Source organism: Molothrus aeneus, chromosome 1 (assembly GCF_037042795.1).
Source record: "Molothrus aeneus isolate 106 chromosome 1, BPBGC_Maene_1.0, whole genome shotgun sequence".
Classification (NCBI taxonomy): domain Eukaryota; kingdom Metazoa; phylum Chordata; class Aves; order Passeriformes; family Icteridae; genus Molothrus; species Molothrus aeneus.
In genome coordinates this window covers 146,427,149-146,447,976 of record NC_089646.1, presented here as the reverse complement: position 1 = coordinate 146,447,976, position 20,828 = coordinate 146,427,149, and the positions used below count along the sequence as shown (strand labels likewise).

At 38.0% G+C, this 20,828-nt stretch overlaps 1 protein-coding gene across 1 annotated transcript in view; it reads left to right on the top strand.

The window, feature by feature from the left end:
- The window catches only part of ZFAT (zinc finger and AT-hook domain containing), a 77,003-nt gene that overhangs the window by 17,238 nt on the left and 38,937 nt on the right, over window positions 1–20,828 (top strand). Inside the window, exons 4-7 of the mRNA XM_066548437.1 lie at window positions 7,045–7,218; window positions 14,775–14,925; window positions 15,205–16,673; window positions 17,855–18,087. Of these exons, the coding sequence (XP_066404534.1) occupies window positions 7,045–7,218; window positions 14,775–14,925; window positions 15,205–16,673; window positions 17,855–18,087 (2,027 nt within the window). The remainder of the gene's footprint in view (window positions 1–7,044; window positions 7,219–14,774; window positions 14,926–15,204; window positions 16,674–17,854; window positions 18,088–20,828) is intronic.

Below are 20,828 nucleotides of genomic sequence, written 5' to 3'. Positions count from 1 at the left end.
GAAGCCATTTCCTCTCATCCTGTCTCTTGTTACCTGGGAGAAGAGGCCAACCCCCACCTTGCTCCAGCCTCCTGTCAGGCAGTTGTAGAGAGTGAAAAGGGGCCCCTGGATCCTCTGCTCCAGGCTGGGCACCCCCAGCTCCCTCAGCTGCTCCTCACACTTGTGCTCCAGACCCTTCCCCAGCTCTGTTGTTCTCTGGACCCTCTTCAGCCCCTCAATGTCCTTCTTGTAGTGAAAGGCCCAAAACTGAGCACAGGATTTGAGGTGTGACCTCAGCAGTGCTGAGTACAGTGGGACAGTCCCTGCCTTGCTCCTGCTGGCCACATTAATTTTAATAATGTGTCAAGGTGCCATTTCCCTTCTTGCCCACCTGGGCACATTCTGGCTCATGTTCAGCCACTATTGACCCACAATTCCAGGTCCTTTTCTGCCAGGCAGTTTTCCAGCCCTCTGTCCCCAGCCTGGAGCACAGCATGGAGCAGTTGTGACCCAAGAGCAGGACCTGGCACTTTGCCTTATGGAACCTCTCACAGCTGGCCTCAGTCCATTGATCCAGCCTGCCCAGATCCCTCTGCAGAGCCCTCCTGCTTCATATCCAGGCATGAGGTGTTTTTTTGCTCTTCTGTTCTTTTCCTAATGTTTCCTTTATATTGTGGTTGATTTTTCAGACTCCTGCTTACTATTAAACTTAGGTTTTCAGGTAAGTATTTAGAAATACAGACAGATCTTTCTTGTACTCTAAGAGTCAATTTAGAACCCATCATTTTATCAGTAATTTTTTTTTCTTCAATGCACTGTCACCCATGTTCTTAGAGCTGGATGGAAGATTTTATTGAAGGTCTTTGAATCTTCCAGAAATATAATACCTGCCTCTGCATGTCAGAGACTGTTCAAAATAGATGGTAAAATTCACAAGCAGCTTTGGCTGCAGGCTCTTCTCAATTCGTCTTTGACTTTTTACCTAGTGCATACAGCTTTTCTTCCTTTTATCTATGTATTTTATAACTTAGAATTACTTATCTGTTTTTTTAATGCTTCCAAGATATTTCTATAGTTTTAAAGTTTATATCTCTGTCTCATGTTTTTAATTTCTTGCAAAGCTTAGCACTCTATGACATCTGGTTAATAGTCAAATGTTTTCACTTTGCACTGTGTCTGGCTGCAATGGAGTTAATTTCTTCATAGCAGCCCATATGATGCAGTGTTTTATATTTTTGACCAAAATAATGTTTTGGCTATTGCTAAAATATGCTAAGCATGAAAATATTGAAAATATATAGTTATTCTGTGTGATATTCTCTATTCAAAGAAATCTAATACATGTTTTGAGTTGGATCTCAAATATTCATAGAGGTCTCCAAGTAATAAAATGTTCTGCTGTCTTTTATAGGTCGACAGGAAAAGTGCTGAAATCCCTAACATGACCGGCATTTAAAAGAAATAAATCACTAGAAAACTCTAGTTGGTGCTAGGCTTGAAACTTCACTGAAACTGCACATGTGTTGGTCAGAGGAATAGCTGGTAGATGCAAATGGTCTCTGCTGTTGCTTGCTTCTGTAATGAGTGATCTGCACTGATCTCTGAGATCAGTGACTCACTGATAGTTCTCCTGCTCTTTCCAAAGTCACCAGGCCCTGTTGGTTACTGACACCCTCTGTGCCTCTCATTTGATCCTTTAAAGCATAATGATTTGCCTTCACCTTGTGGGCCCATTCACTAAAACAAACAAAACAAAACAAAAAGTGTCTTTTTTTTCAAATCTGGAGGGCTGACCCTGCCTGGACTCCAGGATGCCCAGGAAGCAGCTCCTCAGCTGGACTGGAAAGAGAAAATACAATAAAAAGCTTGTGGGGAGAAATCACTCACCAGTTACCATCAGAGGAAAAACAGACCCAGCCTGGCCAAATTGACTTATTACCAATCCAATCAGAGTAGGATAGTGAAGAATAAACCCAAATCTCCGTCAGAGAAGCCAAACACTATCCCCCCTGCTACCAAAACATGGCCACACAAGGCCACTACAGCACAGGATTAAAAATGTACACTGTATTTCCAATTTCTTCATGTACATGCTTAGTAAATATATTTGTTCATAAAGTGCTTATTTGCCTAAGCAGGTTGCTGTTTTGTAAGCCAAACTGTGTGTACTCCTATTTCTGTTTCTTTTTGGTTAAACCAAGCTAACAGTTCTGGCTAATGAATTGGGTCTGGCTGGCAAGATACAAGTGAGAACATTTAATGGCTGGGGAATGGCATTTGGGTGGAAGACAGATTACAGTCCCCACTCTGGAGTGAACCATTCAATCCTCCTGAAGTGGGAGCCTACATATGTCTCAAAGATGTCACTTTTGGCCTTAGTTTAAAATGGTTTTGCCATCAGCTGGATTCTAATTTAAAGTAATTCTTCCTGCAAGTAGAATGTCATTCTCTGCAGAAGAAACAATTGCCTGTGTTAATTTCAAATGGCCAGTTCACTTTCTTTTTTCCAAGCTGCTCTCCTGCTGCTATAAAATATCACTTCTTAGAGGCTAAAAAATAGTAATTTGAACGAAGAGTAGTTTAAAAACATGCCAGTTAAGGCTGTGTAGCTGTGCCTGTGAAATGTCCTACATCCAATTACAAATGCTGAGAGCAGTCCCTTCAGTTAATGACTCCAGCAGAATCCTGGGACAGGTGAAGGATGCAGTTCAGTGGGACTCTGGAAGCCCTGATTAATTCAGAGCTGGCAGGAGCTGTGCTGATCACAGCCCTGGCCATTCCTGGATTGTGTTTGAGGCAGCTCAGCATTGTGTTCCTTGCACAAACACGAGTGACTTTGAAACATCTGGCACCGGGGAGGACACTCTGTCCATCTGTCTGTCTGTTGGCTCCAAGTGCCAGCTGACAAAGTGCTGAGCTGGCTGCTCAGCAGGGGAGGTGCAGAGTGAGACAGGTGATCTCAACAAACCTGTTCAGGAACAAGCAAAGGCTTTTACTGCCTGGAGAAACTCAGCTATTCAAGTGGCATGTACTCCATTTTCTCATAAATCATCTTCAAATCATCCCTTCTATGTTCCTTTAAATGTCCCTTTTTAATCCATGGTAGTTATTATACAGCAGAACTCTCCTAGTTGGCATGGACAAAGCATTTATTTGACACTAATCCATGATCCTAACAGTGAAGGAATTTTTTTCCAGGAAGGCAGCTAAATACTGATGAGATGGCTACATACTATAGAAAGGCTACATACTGTTTGAGCCCTGTGGTCAAAGTTGAAGCTCTTTTTCATGAAAACATACTTTTGTGTCCCTTTCAGTTCTTTCCTAAAACACACCTTCTACTTCAGGGTTATTTTAGGTGTACAAAGTTCAGAAACAAAGCAGCTCTCATTGAGAGTTAAGGTGTTTGTTCATTTGCTGATTTGATAGGGAGTGTTGAAGGATTTTTAAGTCTCAGGTTACACACAGACCACAAAACAGTTCTCTTTTTAGCAAAAAGTGTTGTAAATGTGTACACCCCAGCTCCTTATCAACAAATTGTTTCTGGAAGATGTTTCTGGAAGTCTATTTCCCTCAGACAGGTGTAGAATGGGGCTACTGTCATCAAGAGGCATCAAATTAGTGAATAAATTTAAATGTTTAAGTATCAGAACTAGATCACTGTAGTAAGAGGATTTTTTTTTTTATTTTTATATGTATAAGGTATCACATGAGGGTGAGAATGTTCTTACAGAACCTCAGCACTAGTAGCAGATGTATGATCAGGAAATCAGTGGAGTTTTCTCACTGCTGTTTCTCACCAATCTATGTGTGGGCTTTTTTTGTGTTAACTGAGATTGCACAGCACTCAGTAGCTGCCTCACACCTTTGCTCATGCTCAGTGTAATCCTCCTGTTAAGGGATGGGTGTTTTCAGCTCATATTGAGGAAGTTGAGATTCAGTTCTTTGTTTGGACTACTTACCAGCTTTGGGTTTTGTAGGAAAATTTTTTTGTATGGCCATAATTTTTAGTGCTTAGCCTACATGCACAAATATTCTACACATATGAAACACCTCCATTTTAACAAAGAAATATTTTGATATTGCAATGCTGTATGTTGTTTTTAAGTCCTTTAAAATAGTATTTGTAGTCTGTTTTGAAATCGGGGAGACAGTCAGCAATGTTTATTGTAGTACATCTCTTCACCTGGACCCTTGGTTGGACTGAAAGAACTGCCAAACTGATCTGCCTGACAGAGGCAAGTCAGGAAAGAAAAGCAATGTGAAACATTTGGTGGCTACTGTGGTCGTAGTTTTTCATTAATATGGATCACAAACAAACTCAAATCTGTGGTTCTCCTTTTTTTAGTAGAATTCCAATACTCAAAAGTTAAGAGTGTTGCATATTAACATGAAAAGGTAATAAATGGTTTTGTTATTTGTCTTCAGCCACTTTACTTCATCATTAAACTGATTGATTAATGATTAGAATCTTTCTAATGGTTAGAAAGGAGAGTTTAGGAGTAAGGTGCTTGGATTCTATTCATATAATATCCAGGAACTACATGATCCTAGCAAAGTGGAGAAAATTCCATTCCCCTCATCAGAGCTTTCATTCCAATATATGGTTCTGGATTTCTTTTAGCTGAAGCTGTTTTGTCCATAGGTATATAAAATCTTTTGCAGCTTTTTTCTAATGCTTTTCAGTTTTGCTTACTGCCCACTGAACAAAGGCAGAGTAATTAATTAATTAATTAAGCCAGTATATGAAGTACCCTCAGGGAAACAATTCAATAATCAGATTACACTCTCAGGCTCATGGTGTGGCTCCTGGGGACAGTCCTGTGCAGGGCCAGGAGTTGGACTCCATGATCCTTGTGGGTCCCCTGCTACTCAGTTTGTTCTGTGATTCTGTGTATTCAGATTCTTTATGAGAAGACTTTCTTGTGTTGGTAGCCTGGTCCTGCTGAGAAATTTGTGATGATTCATTTTATTCTTGCTAATAAACCAACAGAGGCTGTTTAATGGAGAAAATGTGAAAATATGTGTTTGTTTCATAGAATCACTGAGGTTGGAAAAGGACTTTGAGATAGTCTGACTGTTTCCTTACACCCCTGCTCAGCATACCAAAAGAAACCACTGCACAAGCAGGTTCTGTTTGATGGGGATTTTTCTTTATCTTCAAATATCCCTTTCAAGTATTGCAGAAAAATATCAGTGTTAGAACTGTGTGTTTTTAGTATAAATGAACAATTTACAACTATATTAAGGAGTTAAATGGGGACATTATGAAACTCTTTATACCTATAAAGCAGCAATGTTTTCCAAAATCATAGAAGTCCACAGAGAAGAACCTAGTTGAGAAGAGGCATAGATCAAGGAATTTTTGTAATGAAATTGCAAAAATCATTAGTAGGTGTTGAAAAGCTGGGGGCTCTCCATGCAGAGGAGCTGGAAGCTGGGCAGAATCATGGCTGGCTGTGTCTGAATTCAGTTTGCTTTGTGATTGTTCCTCATTCTGGAGACTCTAAATAGGAATTTCAGACTTAAAGTTTACTGCCAGTTGTTAGCTTACAGATTTCTGTCTCAGGATTGCCTGAGAAAGCTAAACTTCTTCCTGCACACCTGTTTCCTTCTGGTTCTGTGTCTACTAAAGAAATTGTGGTTTATGCAGGTTATGTGATCAGCCTTACCCATGCTGCTTTAGCTTCTGCTTGTGTCCTTCATTTTTGTAAGGAACAGCCAGGACACTTCAAACCTTTGTTCCATTAGAGTCAGGCCACAGAGACAATCTTTGTTTCAATCTCAGCTGAGTATTTACAAAATAGTTATGGAATTAGAGCAGCTGCTTCCATATTGTATGTCTTTTCACTCCTTCTGCTGTTTGCTTGACAGAAACAAGTCTGGACACACTACAGCTTTGCTCTTACTGGTTTTTATTTATGTTTTGTTTTCCTATCTCATGGCAGCTACAGCATATTTTCCATATATATGGAATTACTCACTCTGGAGATTGAATCAACTGATGGAGATTGAGAGAGGAAAAAAAAAGAAAAATTCACTGGTTTTATTTATAGTTTTCTTCCATTAGTTTCTTCTTTCCTTGTCCATGACCTCTGGAACCTTTGCATATTGCCTTAATTTGTCGACTTTGATTTTTCTTGTTTGCATCTTCTACTACTTCATCTAAAATAAGAAATTTTATTTGTATAAACTTAAGAGTTCTCTGGTTTTTTATCTATGCTGCTAATTATTTATCTATAAAGACACTGTTGGTTTTTGGTTTTTTTTAAACTTTTATTTTTATTATTTAGAATTTCAGTAAAGGAATTCTTCATTTGCTCTAAAAAAGAAATCAGCTGATTACTGGCTGATTTTTTATCTCAGAAGCTGTTGTGTGGCTTTCTGGTTAACAGGTTGAAACCTTATCCAAATTAAGAGGTTGAAGACATTCTGAGCAGCAAAAGGGAATGATTTGGAATTGCAGGCCTTCAAAATGAGGAGTTATATGTCAGGAGTTAGGTTGAACCAAAGAACTATTTTGAACCCTAATTATTTTTGAATCCACACTAAAAAAGAAAATTATGTTTCTGACTGTTGATTTACAATAACAAGAGAGGAAGAAGGTCTAATCCAAAGAGATGATCAAAAGACTTGCCCTTAAATAAGAGGGATAATGAAGCCAGCACTAGAAAAAATAAACCTAAGATTGTCAGAACAATTAAATATGGAAAAGAGAAAAATAAATGGTTCATTAATTGCAAAATCATGAGAACTTGAAAGTTTGTAGCATTTTCACAGAAATCCACAATAATGTGAATGAATTTAGATACACGTTTCTGAGAGTTCATTTTTTAAATGTTGAGGTTTTTTCTCTTTTATTTGTTTGTATAAGTATCATACTAGTTTTATTAAATAGAGGGGGAAAAGTTCCCCTTTAGAGATCATGCAGCACATCTTGTTTTGATAACATCTTTCTTCCTACTGCAGCATAAATTTTCTCCCCATTTGTTCTTGCAGTGTTAGAAACTGTTACCTGCATTGCTTTTGTACATAGTTACCTTCTTTTTGATGTTTGCTCTTTAGGTAATGATTCTGACGTTGACCTTGACAGGAAGGAAGATGAGCGAGAAAAAACTCCCAAGAGGCCCAGAGCTCAGAGAACAGAGAAAACAGCATCAACTAAGGAGACTGAGCAGGTTTCAGGAGCTAAAAATCCTATTATAAGTGTGGTTTTGACAGCCCATGAAACTATTCCAGGTAATCAAAATCACCAATTCTATAATTAATTTTTATAAATTATGCTGACACTGTATAAAACATTCACTGGTCTAAAACAAAATTGCTTAGAATATTTAGTGTATAAAAAACATTTAGCATTATTTGATTATCTTGATAGAGTGTCCACATCTGGCAGCTACATAATTGTAGAACTTCAGTGAATTTCGACATAGGTGCAAGAAATGCTGGACCTGGCTGTAATTAACCTCAGTTACTGCATTAACATCAGTTATGTTTAGTCTGTGAATAGTTTTAAAGAAAATGCTAAAACACTGACCAGAGAACAGAAAAGTGCATATCTATTTAAAAGTCATGTTCTACTTAATGATTAGAGGATTCAAACAATTTAGTTAAACCTAGATTTGCATTTGACTGTTTATATAAACCATTAACTGGTTATAAGCCATTAACCATTCTGACTGACTGTCAGAATCCCTTTTTTATAGTTTTGTGCATTGTTTTCAGCTTTGTAGTTTTATTTTCTCCTTTTCATTGTTGCTAACATTTCTGAGTATTTGTTTTTCTCATAACTATCAAGAAAACTTTAAGGTCTTCATTTTGTTGTTGTGGGTTGGAAGCTAGCAGGATTCTCTGTGTTGTTAATATCTTTTGATATTGAGATCTGTGATATGCTGGTTCAGGGACTCATGGAGGTGTAAGTAAATTAACACATTTAGTATTAATTTATGGATATAGACAAACCTCCCTTCCTCAGGGCTTTTGGAAAGAGCCATAACTGGAGATTCCCCTCTCCTGGTGCTAAGTTTTATGCACTTTGCAAGAATTTTTATCTTAGACCTTTACATTTCTGGCAAGGACTAGAAGAATTTCCAAGAGGGGAAGGAAAGACATGGTAGATAATGCAATCAAAGATCCATTTCCTCTCAAAACTGGCTTAAAAAGGCAAATGAAATAATAAGTAAATATAGATAACGAAGCAAATGTATGAAGCATGTGATGCAGGAGAGCAATGTAAATCTAGTGGATGTTATTGCCTTAGTTACTACCTAGTAAAATTTTTCTTTGTAAAACCAAAATTTTGTGCTTTCTTGCACATATGCTTTTTGAGATACTCAAAATAGTAAAATAACTTAAACTTTGGAGGAACTTAGGCATAGTACATCAAACATTCAGAAGGCTTTAATGAACCAAGGGGATTTATGGTCAAGTATGAAGCTGCAGCAGTTTTTTAAGATCCTCTCATCTGCTTGACTGACAATTAATAATCTTATTACATTCAAGTTCCCAGCTAAATTATGTGTAATAAAAAAGTCAGTACTGTTCAAAAAGTTATAAATTGCCACCCAACTTTTCAGAATTTGGAAATTCTATAAGAAACTATACAAGTGTTTAAAGATTCAACAGAAAAATATTTAATGCAATTATTGTATAATTTATTTTTCATTGATTTTCCTTCTATTTTTTCCCATTAATTTCCACAATCTAACTATATCTTAATGTCACCAGCAATTCTTAGACAGTTCCCCTTGCTCAGTAATACTTAGATGTCTGGAGTTTTTAATAAAGGTCTTTCACAGTCTTTTTCATAGTAATTTTTCTAGACATTTATCCTGTGCTGAAGAGATGAGTTACTGCTGTAGAATGCTGTTAAAGAATATAAATGGATAAAATAGTTCTCCAATCTCTTCTGCTTTCTTTGTACTGGACCATCTGCAAAGTTAAGTTGAAAATAAAGTTTAAAGTTCCTTAAACACTATCTAAACTTAGTCCTTTCTCTGCAAGCATTGACAATCTGTACCCACCTGTTACTAGTTTTGAGGGTGCATGGAAATACCCCTTTTTGTGTCCATTACAGTAAAATTCTGCTGGAAGATTTCAATGACAAATAGAAAAATAGAGAAGGCCTTAAGAATTAGCTGTATTTTATTCCCAGTACTAAGGAACTACTTAGACTGTATTTTTCTCCTCTTAAATAAATGATTCTTTTAGAAGTATTGCATTGACACTTTGCTGTGACTTTGCTGAGCACTAATGAGGTTTGGGACAATGCTTTGTATCATTTAGATTATGATTAACTGGATGTTTTCAAAATCCCTTTGAACAAACAGGATCAGTCAGTTTTTGATTTCCCAGAGAGGACATTTGGGCAACTTTGATTTTCCCTGGTGTTCCTCTTCTGTAATGTTTTCTTGGGAGGTAATGGATTTACAGCTGTAGAAATCTGAAAGCTGGCATTAACCCACAGAGTAAATACAGTTTGAATAAAAGTTGTAGATTTTTTTTAGTGCAGGCCTTGAAGTTCCTTGATAGGCTTGAGAGGTGAGCCTGGGCAAAGCTCCTGCAGGGCAAGGCCAAGCACAGGGTCCTGCCCCTGGACATGGAGGGATGGGATAAGGGGAAATAGCTGCAAACTGAAAAAGGGTAGTTTTAGATTAGGTTGTAGGAAGAATTTTTGCACTGTGAGGGTGATGAGGTGTGGAAAAGTTTGCTCAGAGAATTTGTGGATGCCCCATCCCTGGAAGTGTTCAAGGGCAGGTTGGATGGGGCTGTGAGCAGTCTGGTCTAGTACAAGGTGGCTCTGCTCACAGCAGACAGTTGGAATTAGATGACCTTAAAGGTCCCTTCCTACCCAAACCTCTCCATGGTTTTATAACTGGAGGGATGTGGAGACCTTCAAGAGAAGGAAGGAGTGCTGAGTTCCTGAGCACACCAAGGCATCAGATCAAACACAGGACAGTTTTTTGTAAGCATCACAATTAAGAGAGTGAATAACTACAATTATATGCACTTCTGAAAATTTTTTTGAATGGCAGACTCTTTTGTTTTAAGTCTTTTTTTTTTAAAAACAAGTTTAAATTTGTCCAAATGTTCCATCTTCTGGGTTTTTAATGTCTTTTGTTCGCCATGTTTAAATTCTGTACATTATCAAGGTGTCAAAAACCAATTTATTATTCATGCTCAGTTAGTTTGATTCAGGAGAGATATGAACATTCAAATTACTGTTTTATATAAATTCTGTAATATTTTAAAGACTCAGCTTGTTACTAGGAGATTAGTTTTAAGTTCCTGTGAAGATGGTTAATGGTAGTTTATTTTTTTGTTTGTTTGTTTTCAAGAAATTTGAAATAATGAAGTATTCAGTTTCTTGGGAATAATTAATTTTGGTTTTCTAAAGGAGTTGTATTTTTTTTAAACTACAAATTCTTCATACAACACTTTTCTCTCCCTGATTTCCACTGTCCATAAAAGTCCACCTGAGTTCTCATGCTACTGTGTGAAAGGATTCTATCTGTAATCTATGAACATTTAGTTCCTTCTTCCATCAAATTTTTGGGCAGTGGGGAAGAAGTAGAAGAAAATAATTTTGCTTACTATTTTGGGACTGACTTAGTTTAACCGGTGGCAGTCTTTTTAACTGATAACAGTCTTTTTTAATATAATTTCTGTTCTGTAGCTCATGGAATGATGGTTGTGGGTTTATGACACATCTGAATGGAGTTAGTATCAGGCAAAATGATTCTCCTGGGGAAAAGAGGAGGACTGGGACTGCCTTTTTTCAAAGTATCTTGGTCAGTAAGTACAGACTGCTGTCACAAGCGAGTGCTGTTCTCCAGCTCCAGCTTTCTGTCCTTTGAATAATTGTGCCTTTTGATGCACTTCTGTTGTGAAACACACTAGAAAATTAATAATGTATTTGCAGAAGGAGAGATTTTGGGCAGATCCCGTCTCTAATCCTATTCATGAACTCCTGTGCTGGTACTTTTCAGGCATCACCAACATGTAGTTGAATGGAAGGCCAGAGAAAAGATGCTATCCTTGTGCTGACTTAAAGCAAACATTGAATTAAGCAAAGTTAGGAAAATGAAACCTTTCCCCTCTGAATGTGAGCTGGTGTTCATGTTGTAGTGGGTTTACAGATTGATTTAGCTCAGCCAATCTAATGTCCAGCTCTGGTGAAAGGGGGAATCTTCATCCTTTCATACACAGGTCTACATTTCTATTTTTGTCTGAATTAAAATGGGTTCAATCTCAGGGTGACCTAACCTACACAAATGTTAAATGGTCCTTTTGCTTTTTTTTTTAGTTTTGTTTTGAGGGTTAGAGATAGCTTTGCATGGAGAGCTTTGGCATTAAGGGTAGGGTTGGTTTCTGAGGACTTTGAGAACTGTCTTCCTATGGATCACACACATTTGGAGCACATATCACAGGATATTGTGGAAGCTGGAAAAACACATTCCTTCAAAAAGAGATTGAAAGAATCAAATATTCACTTCATATCCATAGCACATTGTTTTAACTGTACAGACCAGAGTTATGGTCTGTACAGTTAAAATCTGTTATATATACCTACATTATGAAGATTTTTTTTTTATACTTCAGCTAAAGTCCTTTTTTAAAACAAAAAAGTTGGTCTAAAGGCAGCATGCAGCATCTCTATAGGAAAGAAAAAAGACACTTATTGTGTAAAGTCTCATGGATTCTGACAGTGGTTTGCATTAGATTAGTTCTGACAGGTGTTTGCATTAGATTATCATATTTAATATGTATCAATTAATTTGTCTAAGTCCCATTTTGAATGCATTTATATTTTCAGTTTCTCTGATATTATGCAGTAATTGTTCCATAACTTAATTACATGTGGGGTGAAAGTGCATTTTCCTTTAGTTTGAGTCTGCATTGAACTGTTTTTTGTGGGTTGCAAGATAATGATTATTCACACTTTTTTTCCGCAGCATTGCTATTTACGAAGTTTTTTCTGATATTTCACTTTCGGTTACCTCTTTTCCAAGCTGAAGGTCTCCAAATTCTCTATCCCTTTCCCAAACAAAATACTTCTGATTTTGTCTTTGTTACTGTTTTCTGGTTCTTTATCCTTTTTTGTGATCCATACTTGAAGCTTTAGGACATTTACAGAATTTAGTTGAATTAATAGGAATTAGGTTGATGTTCTTTCCTGGTTTATTTCTGATCCATTCCTAAAAATTCCATTGCCTTTTAGACTGTTGATAAGTATTGGAGAACTCTGTAGTGAAGGACAGGCTGTTTTTCTAAGGGACAGACTGTAAGACACTGGAGGCCATCTCTGAGTTTGAGGCAGAGATGAGGCTCACTGGGTAATGCTTATCTGTAGAAGCTGCTGTCAGAATGCCATGAAGAACTCAAATCTTATTCTTCTGAAGGCAGATTTACTTAGGTGATATTGACTGAAAAGAGGAAAGCAAAAGGCATAAATAAAGTTTAGTAAACTAAAGTCGATTCTGCCTTTAAAATAGAGATATGATAGTGCTGGAGGAAGGATTTTTGTGAAAGAAATTATCACTACAGTAAACTTCTTTTTTTTTTACTCTGATATTTATATGCTTTGACTTCTTGAAATGATTGCCTAGGGAAGCAGGAAAACCTTTATCTTCCTTATTGGCATTTGATGTTTTTAATAAAAAATAAGACCTTGCACGTGTTTGCCTTGTTCTTAGGCATTTCCCTAACCTGAATACTGAGGGCATTCTTTTGGGATTTGGGACATGTGGGGACTAGGCTGGGTAGAGCCTAGAAACCGTTTCTCACTTCCTGGGCATGTGCTGTAGTCATTAGTTTGTGATCTAGTGGTGATTGCAGTGGCTGCTGGTCTGTTGGCACCCTCAGTCTGCATCCCAAGTAGATGGAGGTATCTAATGTTTCTTAATGTTTCTATCTTCCAAGGGTGGGAAGTAGCAACCTCCCACTAGGGGACATGGTTGCCTTTTGTGAGCAGGTACTTCATCAACATGACTGAAAATCTGAATCTCCCTCTTCAAGTTCTTAAAGACATTTGTCTTTCTGTGAAATGCATGGGTAATTTAGAGGCAGTAACATGAGGATAACCTTGGAGAATTCTGCTCACTTAAAGTATGCAAAATGCTGGTGAGTTAGTATTTATCTAGCGAGTATATATTCAGTTCACCCAATTTAGGTGATTAAATTTTTATAGTGGTAGTATGAAAGTCTATTAAACAGTTTGGCAGTCCTTTTAGAAAATGCTCAAACATCCTGAAATGCAGAAGGGCACAGAGGAGAGTTAGTGTGGAGCATTTAATGTGAATCTTTGTCTCACAGTCAAGAAATGGGAGGCCTAGAAGAGGCAATCATGCATATAAAGCAGTTTAAGACCTATTTTCTTTTAACTGAGTCACTCTAAATATAGAATTGGCTTCTATTTTAAGTATTGAAATATCAGAACACTTCTGGTGTCTGATGTCTATTCTCAGTTACCTTTGTACTGAGCCCACAGACTGAGCCATGGCTCCTGTGCTGTAATGACCAGGTCCCATCTCACTGGGACAGTGCAATTTGTGAGATGCAATCCTCTAGACAACCTGACACTTGTGGGAAAGGGAGAAACAGGAAGAATAGAAGTTGTAATGTTCTGGTAACATTTAGGGTAAAAACTTGGAAGATCAGTTCTGTTGAACCTGCAGAATCTCTAGCACAGAACTGAAAGCATTATTAAAAAACAGTACTCCAAAAAAGCTGGTTTTAGATGCAACCAGTTTAGTGAGCACCAGAGCTATTACAGTTTAGTTAATCTGTTTAGTTACAGAGTTGCCTGATGTCCATTCTCATAGAAAAAGCTTCAATAGCTTTAGGTGCTCCCATATGGCCTCTTCTCCAAATATCTCAACTTCCCACTTAAAATCACGCTGAAGGACCCACAGAATCTCTGTTTTTCTCCTTGTTGTCTACAGCACTTCTTTCCTCCATGTAAAGTCACCAAGCCTTTCACACCTGTTGTTGGGTAACCCCCACTGTGGTTTCAGAGACTTTGTTAGTACTGCCTATATTCTATAAATAATATCTTCAGGAATATGGGTTAAATGCATTCATAGAGACCCTTCTGCTCCCAGTGGAGATTGAGAAGTACACATGGAACACAGAATCAGAATATCCTGAGTTGGAAAGGCTCCACAAAGACTGAGTCTATCTCCTGGCCCAGCACAGGACAGCCCCAAGAATCACACCATGTGCCTGAGAACATTGTCCAAACACTTTTTGGGCTCTGTCAGGCTTGGAGCTGTGACCACTGCCCTGAGAAGCCTGTTCCAAACATTTTTATTCTGAGGGATGGCAACATGCCCCAAAATATAAGGAGTTTAAGGAAAAGCTGTACATAGTTTTAAATATAGACCAAATTGTCTTTTAGACTAAACTTTTCCCCAGCTTTATTTGTGGAACTGATTGAATAGCTAGGCGTAATTTTTCAAAGGATATGGTATGAAGCAGAAACAGAAAAATTCAAATTTTATTTAGAAGATTTAGTCTTTTGAAGGTGGAAATATTTGGATGTAGGATCTCCTTGTAGCAGGCATCTAGCACTATGAATAATGCTCTGAGCTATCAGTTCCTGGCAAGTTATTTAAGCAGAACTGTGGTGTAAGTACTGATGGATTCTGGAAGTGTATCCATCATTAACAACAGAAACTAAAACAGTCATACTAATGATTATAGACTTTATTGTTTAATTTACACTTTTATATTATAGACAATGCATGTTTCTAGTGTGAAATTTTTGATGAGCATTCTTTTCCTTCTTCCTTTAGGAGCCAGAAAAATTGTTCCTCTTGAGGCTTCTCCTCATGAAAGTGAACCCAAAACTCCAGACACAACAGTCCAAGACCCATCACAACGAAAAGGATATCAAGAATATGCCATTCAGCAAACCCCATATGAACAGGCAATGAAAACAAGCAGGTAGTTTTGAAGTACTTACATTTGTGTTCATGCAGAATATGAATGAAATGCTTCCCCATCCATTTTCATGAAACTGGAGTATTGTTCTGAGACCCTTAAATAAAGGAAGAGCTGAAAATTAACTATGAATAAGCTGTATAATTTAAAATGTCTTTGGAGAATACATTTTTTTAAAATCTAAGCATTTCTGTCCATTATGAATGTCTAGGAAAATTTCAACACATTATGTTACCAAGGTTCACTGCTGTAAATATAACTTCTTGTTTGGTTTTTTTTCAGGTTGGGTCCCACTCAACTGAAGATTTTTACATGTGAATACTGCAACAAGGTGTTCAAATTTAAACACTCCCTCCAAGCACATCTGAGGATTCATACAAATGAGAAGCCTTACAAGTGTTCTTACTGCAGTTATGCCAGTGCCATCAAAGCCAACCTGAATGTTCACCTGCGGAAGCACACAGGGGAGAAGTTCAGCTGTGATTATTGCACCTTCACCTGTCTCAGCAAAGGCCACCTCAAAGTCCACATCGAAAGGGTTCACAAGAAGATTAAGCAGCACTGTCGTTTCTGCAAAAAGAAATACTCAGATGTTAAAAATTTGATCAAGCATATGAAGGAGACTCACGACCTTCAAGACAAAAAGGTGAAAGATGTTTTCGATGAGCTTCGCTTGATGACACGAGAGGGCAAAAGGCAGCTTCTCTATGACTGCCATATTTGTGAGCGCAAATTCAAAAATGAGCTGGACCGAGACCGCCACATGCTCGTTCATGGTGATGAAAGACCCTTTGCTTGTGAGCTCTGTGGCCATGGAGCCACTAAGTACCAAGCCCTTGAGCTTCATGTTCGAAAGCACCCTTTTGTGTATGTGTGTTCCGTGTGCCTGAAGAAGTTTGTCAGTTCTGTGAGGCTCCGTGCTCACATCAAAGATGTGCACGCAGATCTGCAGGAGGATTTTGTTTTTAATAGTTCCATCAACCAAAGCTTCTGCCTGCTTGAGCCAGGAGGTGACATCCAGCCAGAAGCCCTTGGTGAACAGCAGACACAAGCTGCAGGTGAATCGACTGTCACGAGTACTGATGCTGTGAACACCCCACAGCCATCGGCTTCTAAAGGTGAATCAGCAGCTGCAGATGTAAACCATGATGGTCAGCATAATGGAGATGTAAAAGTTGATGCAGTCCTTTCCTTAGAATTAGAAAATCCTCTGGTGAAGAATGTAGCAGAGACACTGTGTCAGACAACAGACGTAGCAGTCCCAGACATTCAGCCCTGTGTAACATCAGATTGCTTCCTGCTGAAAAATGGTACTGCTGGCCCTGAGGAGTTTAAAGGTTCTCCTCTAAATGAAGAGCAAGTTACTCACTGCAATTCTGTAAACGAGCAGGGTGAAGAAATTAATCTTTTACTATCTGAAGACAAAACTTTAGATGTGAGTGAGAACAACACAATGACTGAGAAACTTCCAGTTCTTGAAGAGAGAATCCATTCTGTTCCTCCTGGTGGATCAGAAACAAGCAATCCACCCATTCAAAATTCAGCAGAACCCACAGACCCTTTGGCAGCAGCAGAAGCTGGTGCAGCCACCTGCCCACAGGCAGCCTCTTCCAACACAGCTACAGCCAGTGGGGGGAATGGATCCGTGGCCTTCATGCAGATCCTGGACAGCTTGCAGAAGCGACAGATGAACACTGAGCTGCGGGAGAGGATAAGGAAGGTTTATGGAGACTTGGAATGTGAATACTGTGGTAAGGAGCAGTGGAATTGTGCTTGGGGTTTTTTAAATCTTATGCAGTGAGCTAGCTTTTTTCTTCTCCTCCAGTTTACAGTGACATAATTGTATTTTTGCAGCAGCATTAATTTTGTAGTTCAGTGTGGATTCTGGGGTTCAGTGGGATTTATTTTTTGCTGTAAATATAATGGGAAATGAGTCAAATCTCCTCAAAAAACTCACTAGTAGAATACAGCAAAGCAGTACATTGCAAAGCTCAATTATCTGCTGACGTGAAATTTGATAGAATTAGATTATTTCTATCCACATGCATCTCCCCATATCACAACTTTCACTGGGGCCAAGCACAGCAGATTTAGGCATGTGATCAGTATTAGTTCAGTCCATGCTTTAATGCTTGAGCTTCATTATCAGCTTAGTACAAAATCCAATTTTTTTTCATGTAGTGTAGGAGGATGTATGGTAATATACATTCTGTACAATAGAGACATAGATACTGGCATAATTTTGTGTCTTGTTTTGAACCAGGTTCTTTGAGATGAAAATTTTAATTACATGGTATCAGATCAAGACTGTCCTGACTGTAGTTGTTTGGGTTTTTTAGTTTATGGAAGTGGGAATAACACACCATTGCACTTATTCTAACTGAAAATGTTTGTGTTTACATAACTTGAAAGGAAGCAATTCAGGATGTATTTTGTAGCTTTCATTCTTGAAAAGGGAAAGGAATCAAAGTCAGAAAAAACAAGTTTTTGAAACATCATGTAACATTGTACTTTAGATGAATTGCTCTGAACTTTTTGGTGCCATTATACCAAAAGGTTTTTAAGAAGGAGTAACATGAAAGAAAGTAACAAAAAATATTTTGACAATCTCCTTTAGTGTACAGTTGCATTCAGATTCTTTGCATAAGAGAACAAATGTGAAGGGCTTTTTCTTTAGGAAAAAGATCATTGATGTGTAATGAAGAGGCCCTTGTTAGGCTGTTTCAGGACATATAACATGATCTTCTTAGGCAAAGATGGATTTGTAAATATATTTTCAGTAGTGAAGGGTCTGTGGACAAGCTTTCATTAAAGACAAAAGGGACCGGATTCAAACAGTGTGTTTTATCTTGAAAGAAAATCGGTTATTTTTTTGAATTTTCACTAACAATTGTTTAGCAATTACTTTCTTCATGTCTAATTTGCTTTTCAGGCAAGTTATTTTGGTACCAGGTGCACTATGACATGCATGTCCGAACGCACACTCGAGAACATTTATATTACTGCTCCCAGTGCAATTATTCTTCCATCACCAAGAACTGCCTTAAGCGTCACGTCATCCAGAAACACAGCAATATTTTGCTGAAATGTCCCACAGAAAATTGTGAATACTCCACTCCAGATAAATACAAGCTCCAGGCACACCTGAAAGTTCACTCAGATCTGGTGAGTAGCAAACCAAATGTGTGTTTGTCTGAATTGAGTGTCTTCTTCAGTGTTTGTAATTCTGTGGTAATACTTGAAGACATAGCTCAGGGTTCTAACCTGTGTGTTCTCTGCACATTTCTGGGAATACCTGACTTAGAGTAACTGGATATTTGGACCTTCTCAGAGCTGTTTCCAGGGCATTATGTCTGTATCCATTTTCTCTCTTTGGTTTTCTCAGTATTTTCAGATCCTTTGGGTGAGTAGAATAAAGTTGGTACTATTGTTACATTACTTCATTCCGTGAACCTGAATTCCCTTCCTTCATAAATAAATGACTCGTGTAAAATGGAAATATGTTCTTCTTAATTACTACAGGCAAAAGATATTTAAGTTGTTAAAAAGGATTTTTTTCCTAGTATCTTCACCTAGCTGCAGTTGAACATCTAACATTTTCTGTTGTGTTGACAAACACAGAGAGATCTCATTTTAAAGGTTCCTGTCTTGTTCAAAAAGCCCTCAGAGTGCCATGTGCTAAAACCAGGTCTTGGTAGGCTATTGGTCAGTATTTCCAACAGCTGAATTTACTTTAAAGGTATTTGGAACAGAACAACACTTCACCTCCTACTGTTCTTAAGCAGCTACTTCTGAAGAACTTTAAAACCAAACAGAAGAGATGACACAAAAAGGAAAAAATTCCCGCCATTGTGTCCTCCCCTTCTGTAAATATTTGCAATTGAGTCTGAATTTGTTGTGAAAGGTGCAGAAGATCCATATCATAGGCTTTCTTTTTGGATGTTTTTGAATTCATGATATTTACAATGCCCATGTGATAGCAAAAATCTGTGTAATTGATGTCTAAGAACACTTAAGAAAAAAGAGTCTACAATTAGCTCTCCTTATATCCTTCCATTAGTACCTGGTTTTCAAGTGTGATGAATGTCCAGCAGCTCCCACCAGGAACATCATTTTCATAATTCTAAATAGAACTGAGAAAATGGATTTCATAATTAAAAACATTGTGGTGGCACAATCTTTCAGAAGCACACTTACTGATGCTTACTGTGAAATAAATTCATTTACATGGATTGAAAAATTCATGTATTAGAATTTACTTAGTAACTGAATTTGGCAATTCTTATATTGATCTTTGTGTCCACTGCTTGGTATATTTACTCCATGCATATCTCAGTGAAAAGGACTACTTCTTCAAAAATATATCTATGCATAGTTAAATGTGGAAATCTACTTTAACTTTAATTTGAAAAAATAGTTCTTAATAAATGTCAAAATTTAAACTTCTCTGGAGACAGAAGATATTGAAATCTCAGTTCAGTTTCTTGTGTGGATGTGTATTCTACATCACCTTGCTGGCTGCATTTCAGCTGGATCCCTGCATTATTTGTAGAAGATAAATGATGGGTATTGAAAAGCATCTTTCCCTTCATCCTTGTATATATCACTGCATAGACACCATTTTACTCTCTGTGCAGCACCCAAGTCTTGCACTGAATTTGGAGTTGGTTATTCCCTGGCAGATGATGATGGGGAGTGTGAATGTGCTGCCTCTTGCCTTCTGTGTTTGCTACACATTGGTGTTACAGGGAACAGTTTTACTTTTGAAGCCTGGGAATTGAAGCGTGGCTTGATTCAAAACCAAAACTTTTGTATATTCTCTGATTTTCAGTGCTCATCTCTTGCTCCTAGGGCTTTTATTGTAGATTTTTGATGTTTATTGGCATTTATTGAGCTCCTCCAAAGTTCAAACTGTGACATGACCAATCACTTCAGTGTCATGGGACATAGGAAAGGGCTGGGCAGTTTCAAATTGCTTCAGTACAATTTATATTATGAATGAGCTCATGGTAACATTAAAGAGCAGGGTGTGGAATTAAACAATGCTGAAGTAGGTACCAGAGTTTGTGTACAACCCCCAGTGGCTTTTGCCATGCTCACTGTGCTGAGCAGATAAACATCACAGAGAGGTTTGTCTCTGAACATATTTTAAGTCTATGTATGTAATTGATACTGCAACATTAGCACCTCTATAAAACTGCAGTTCAGACTTAGAACCACCACCCGTTATTAAGTGCTTGCATCTACTTTGATGCACATTTTGGGCTGTAAATTATTCTTGTCTTTGGAAGGATGCTTAGAAATTCCATGATGCTGTTGACCTTTCATGTAATAGTGTAGCTGTTAGTAGGATTTAAGATGCCCAAGCTCTGATTGCTCATTTGCCCTTCCTGAGGAGAGTAAATTTTCACAGGGTCACTGCTCTGGCTGTGTTTCCTCTGCCTCTGGAGCAGTGCTGCTGAGCAGTCAAGAATGCAAGGTACTGGAAAGGGAAGCAGTTAACAAAAACATCTCTGGTCTAATGATCAGGCACTCAGTTGGAAAGCAGCTTTTGCTCTTAGTCCTCACTTCCATAATGAATGTCAGCTTGGCATTTGTTTTTACTAAAGTTATTTCACCAAAAAATGCTTAAGTACTGTATGCAGGTGCTTGTCATTTTGTGAGCTGAGTTCTACTTCTTGCCAGACTTCAGAAAAATCTGTCTAAACATCTGCATGTTTTTCTGTAGCCTCCTTCACATGTGTGCACAGCTGTCTCCTAGGTACATCACTTCCTTTTAGCTGAGTTGCATTTTAATGGGACATCAGTTTAATGCTGAATCTTTTGGGAAATGTTTTATTTGAACATCATGACAACTGTGGTGAAGATTCCTGGAGGTCTTCACTCTTCAGAAGTGTAACTTGGAG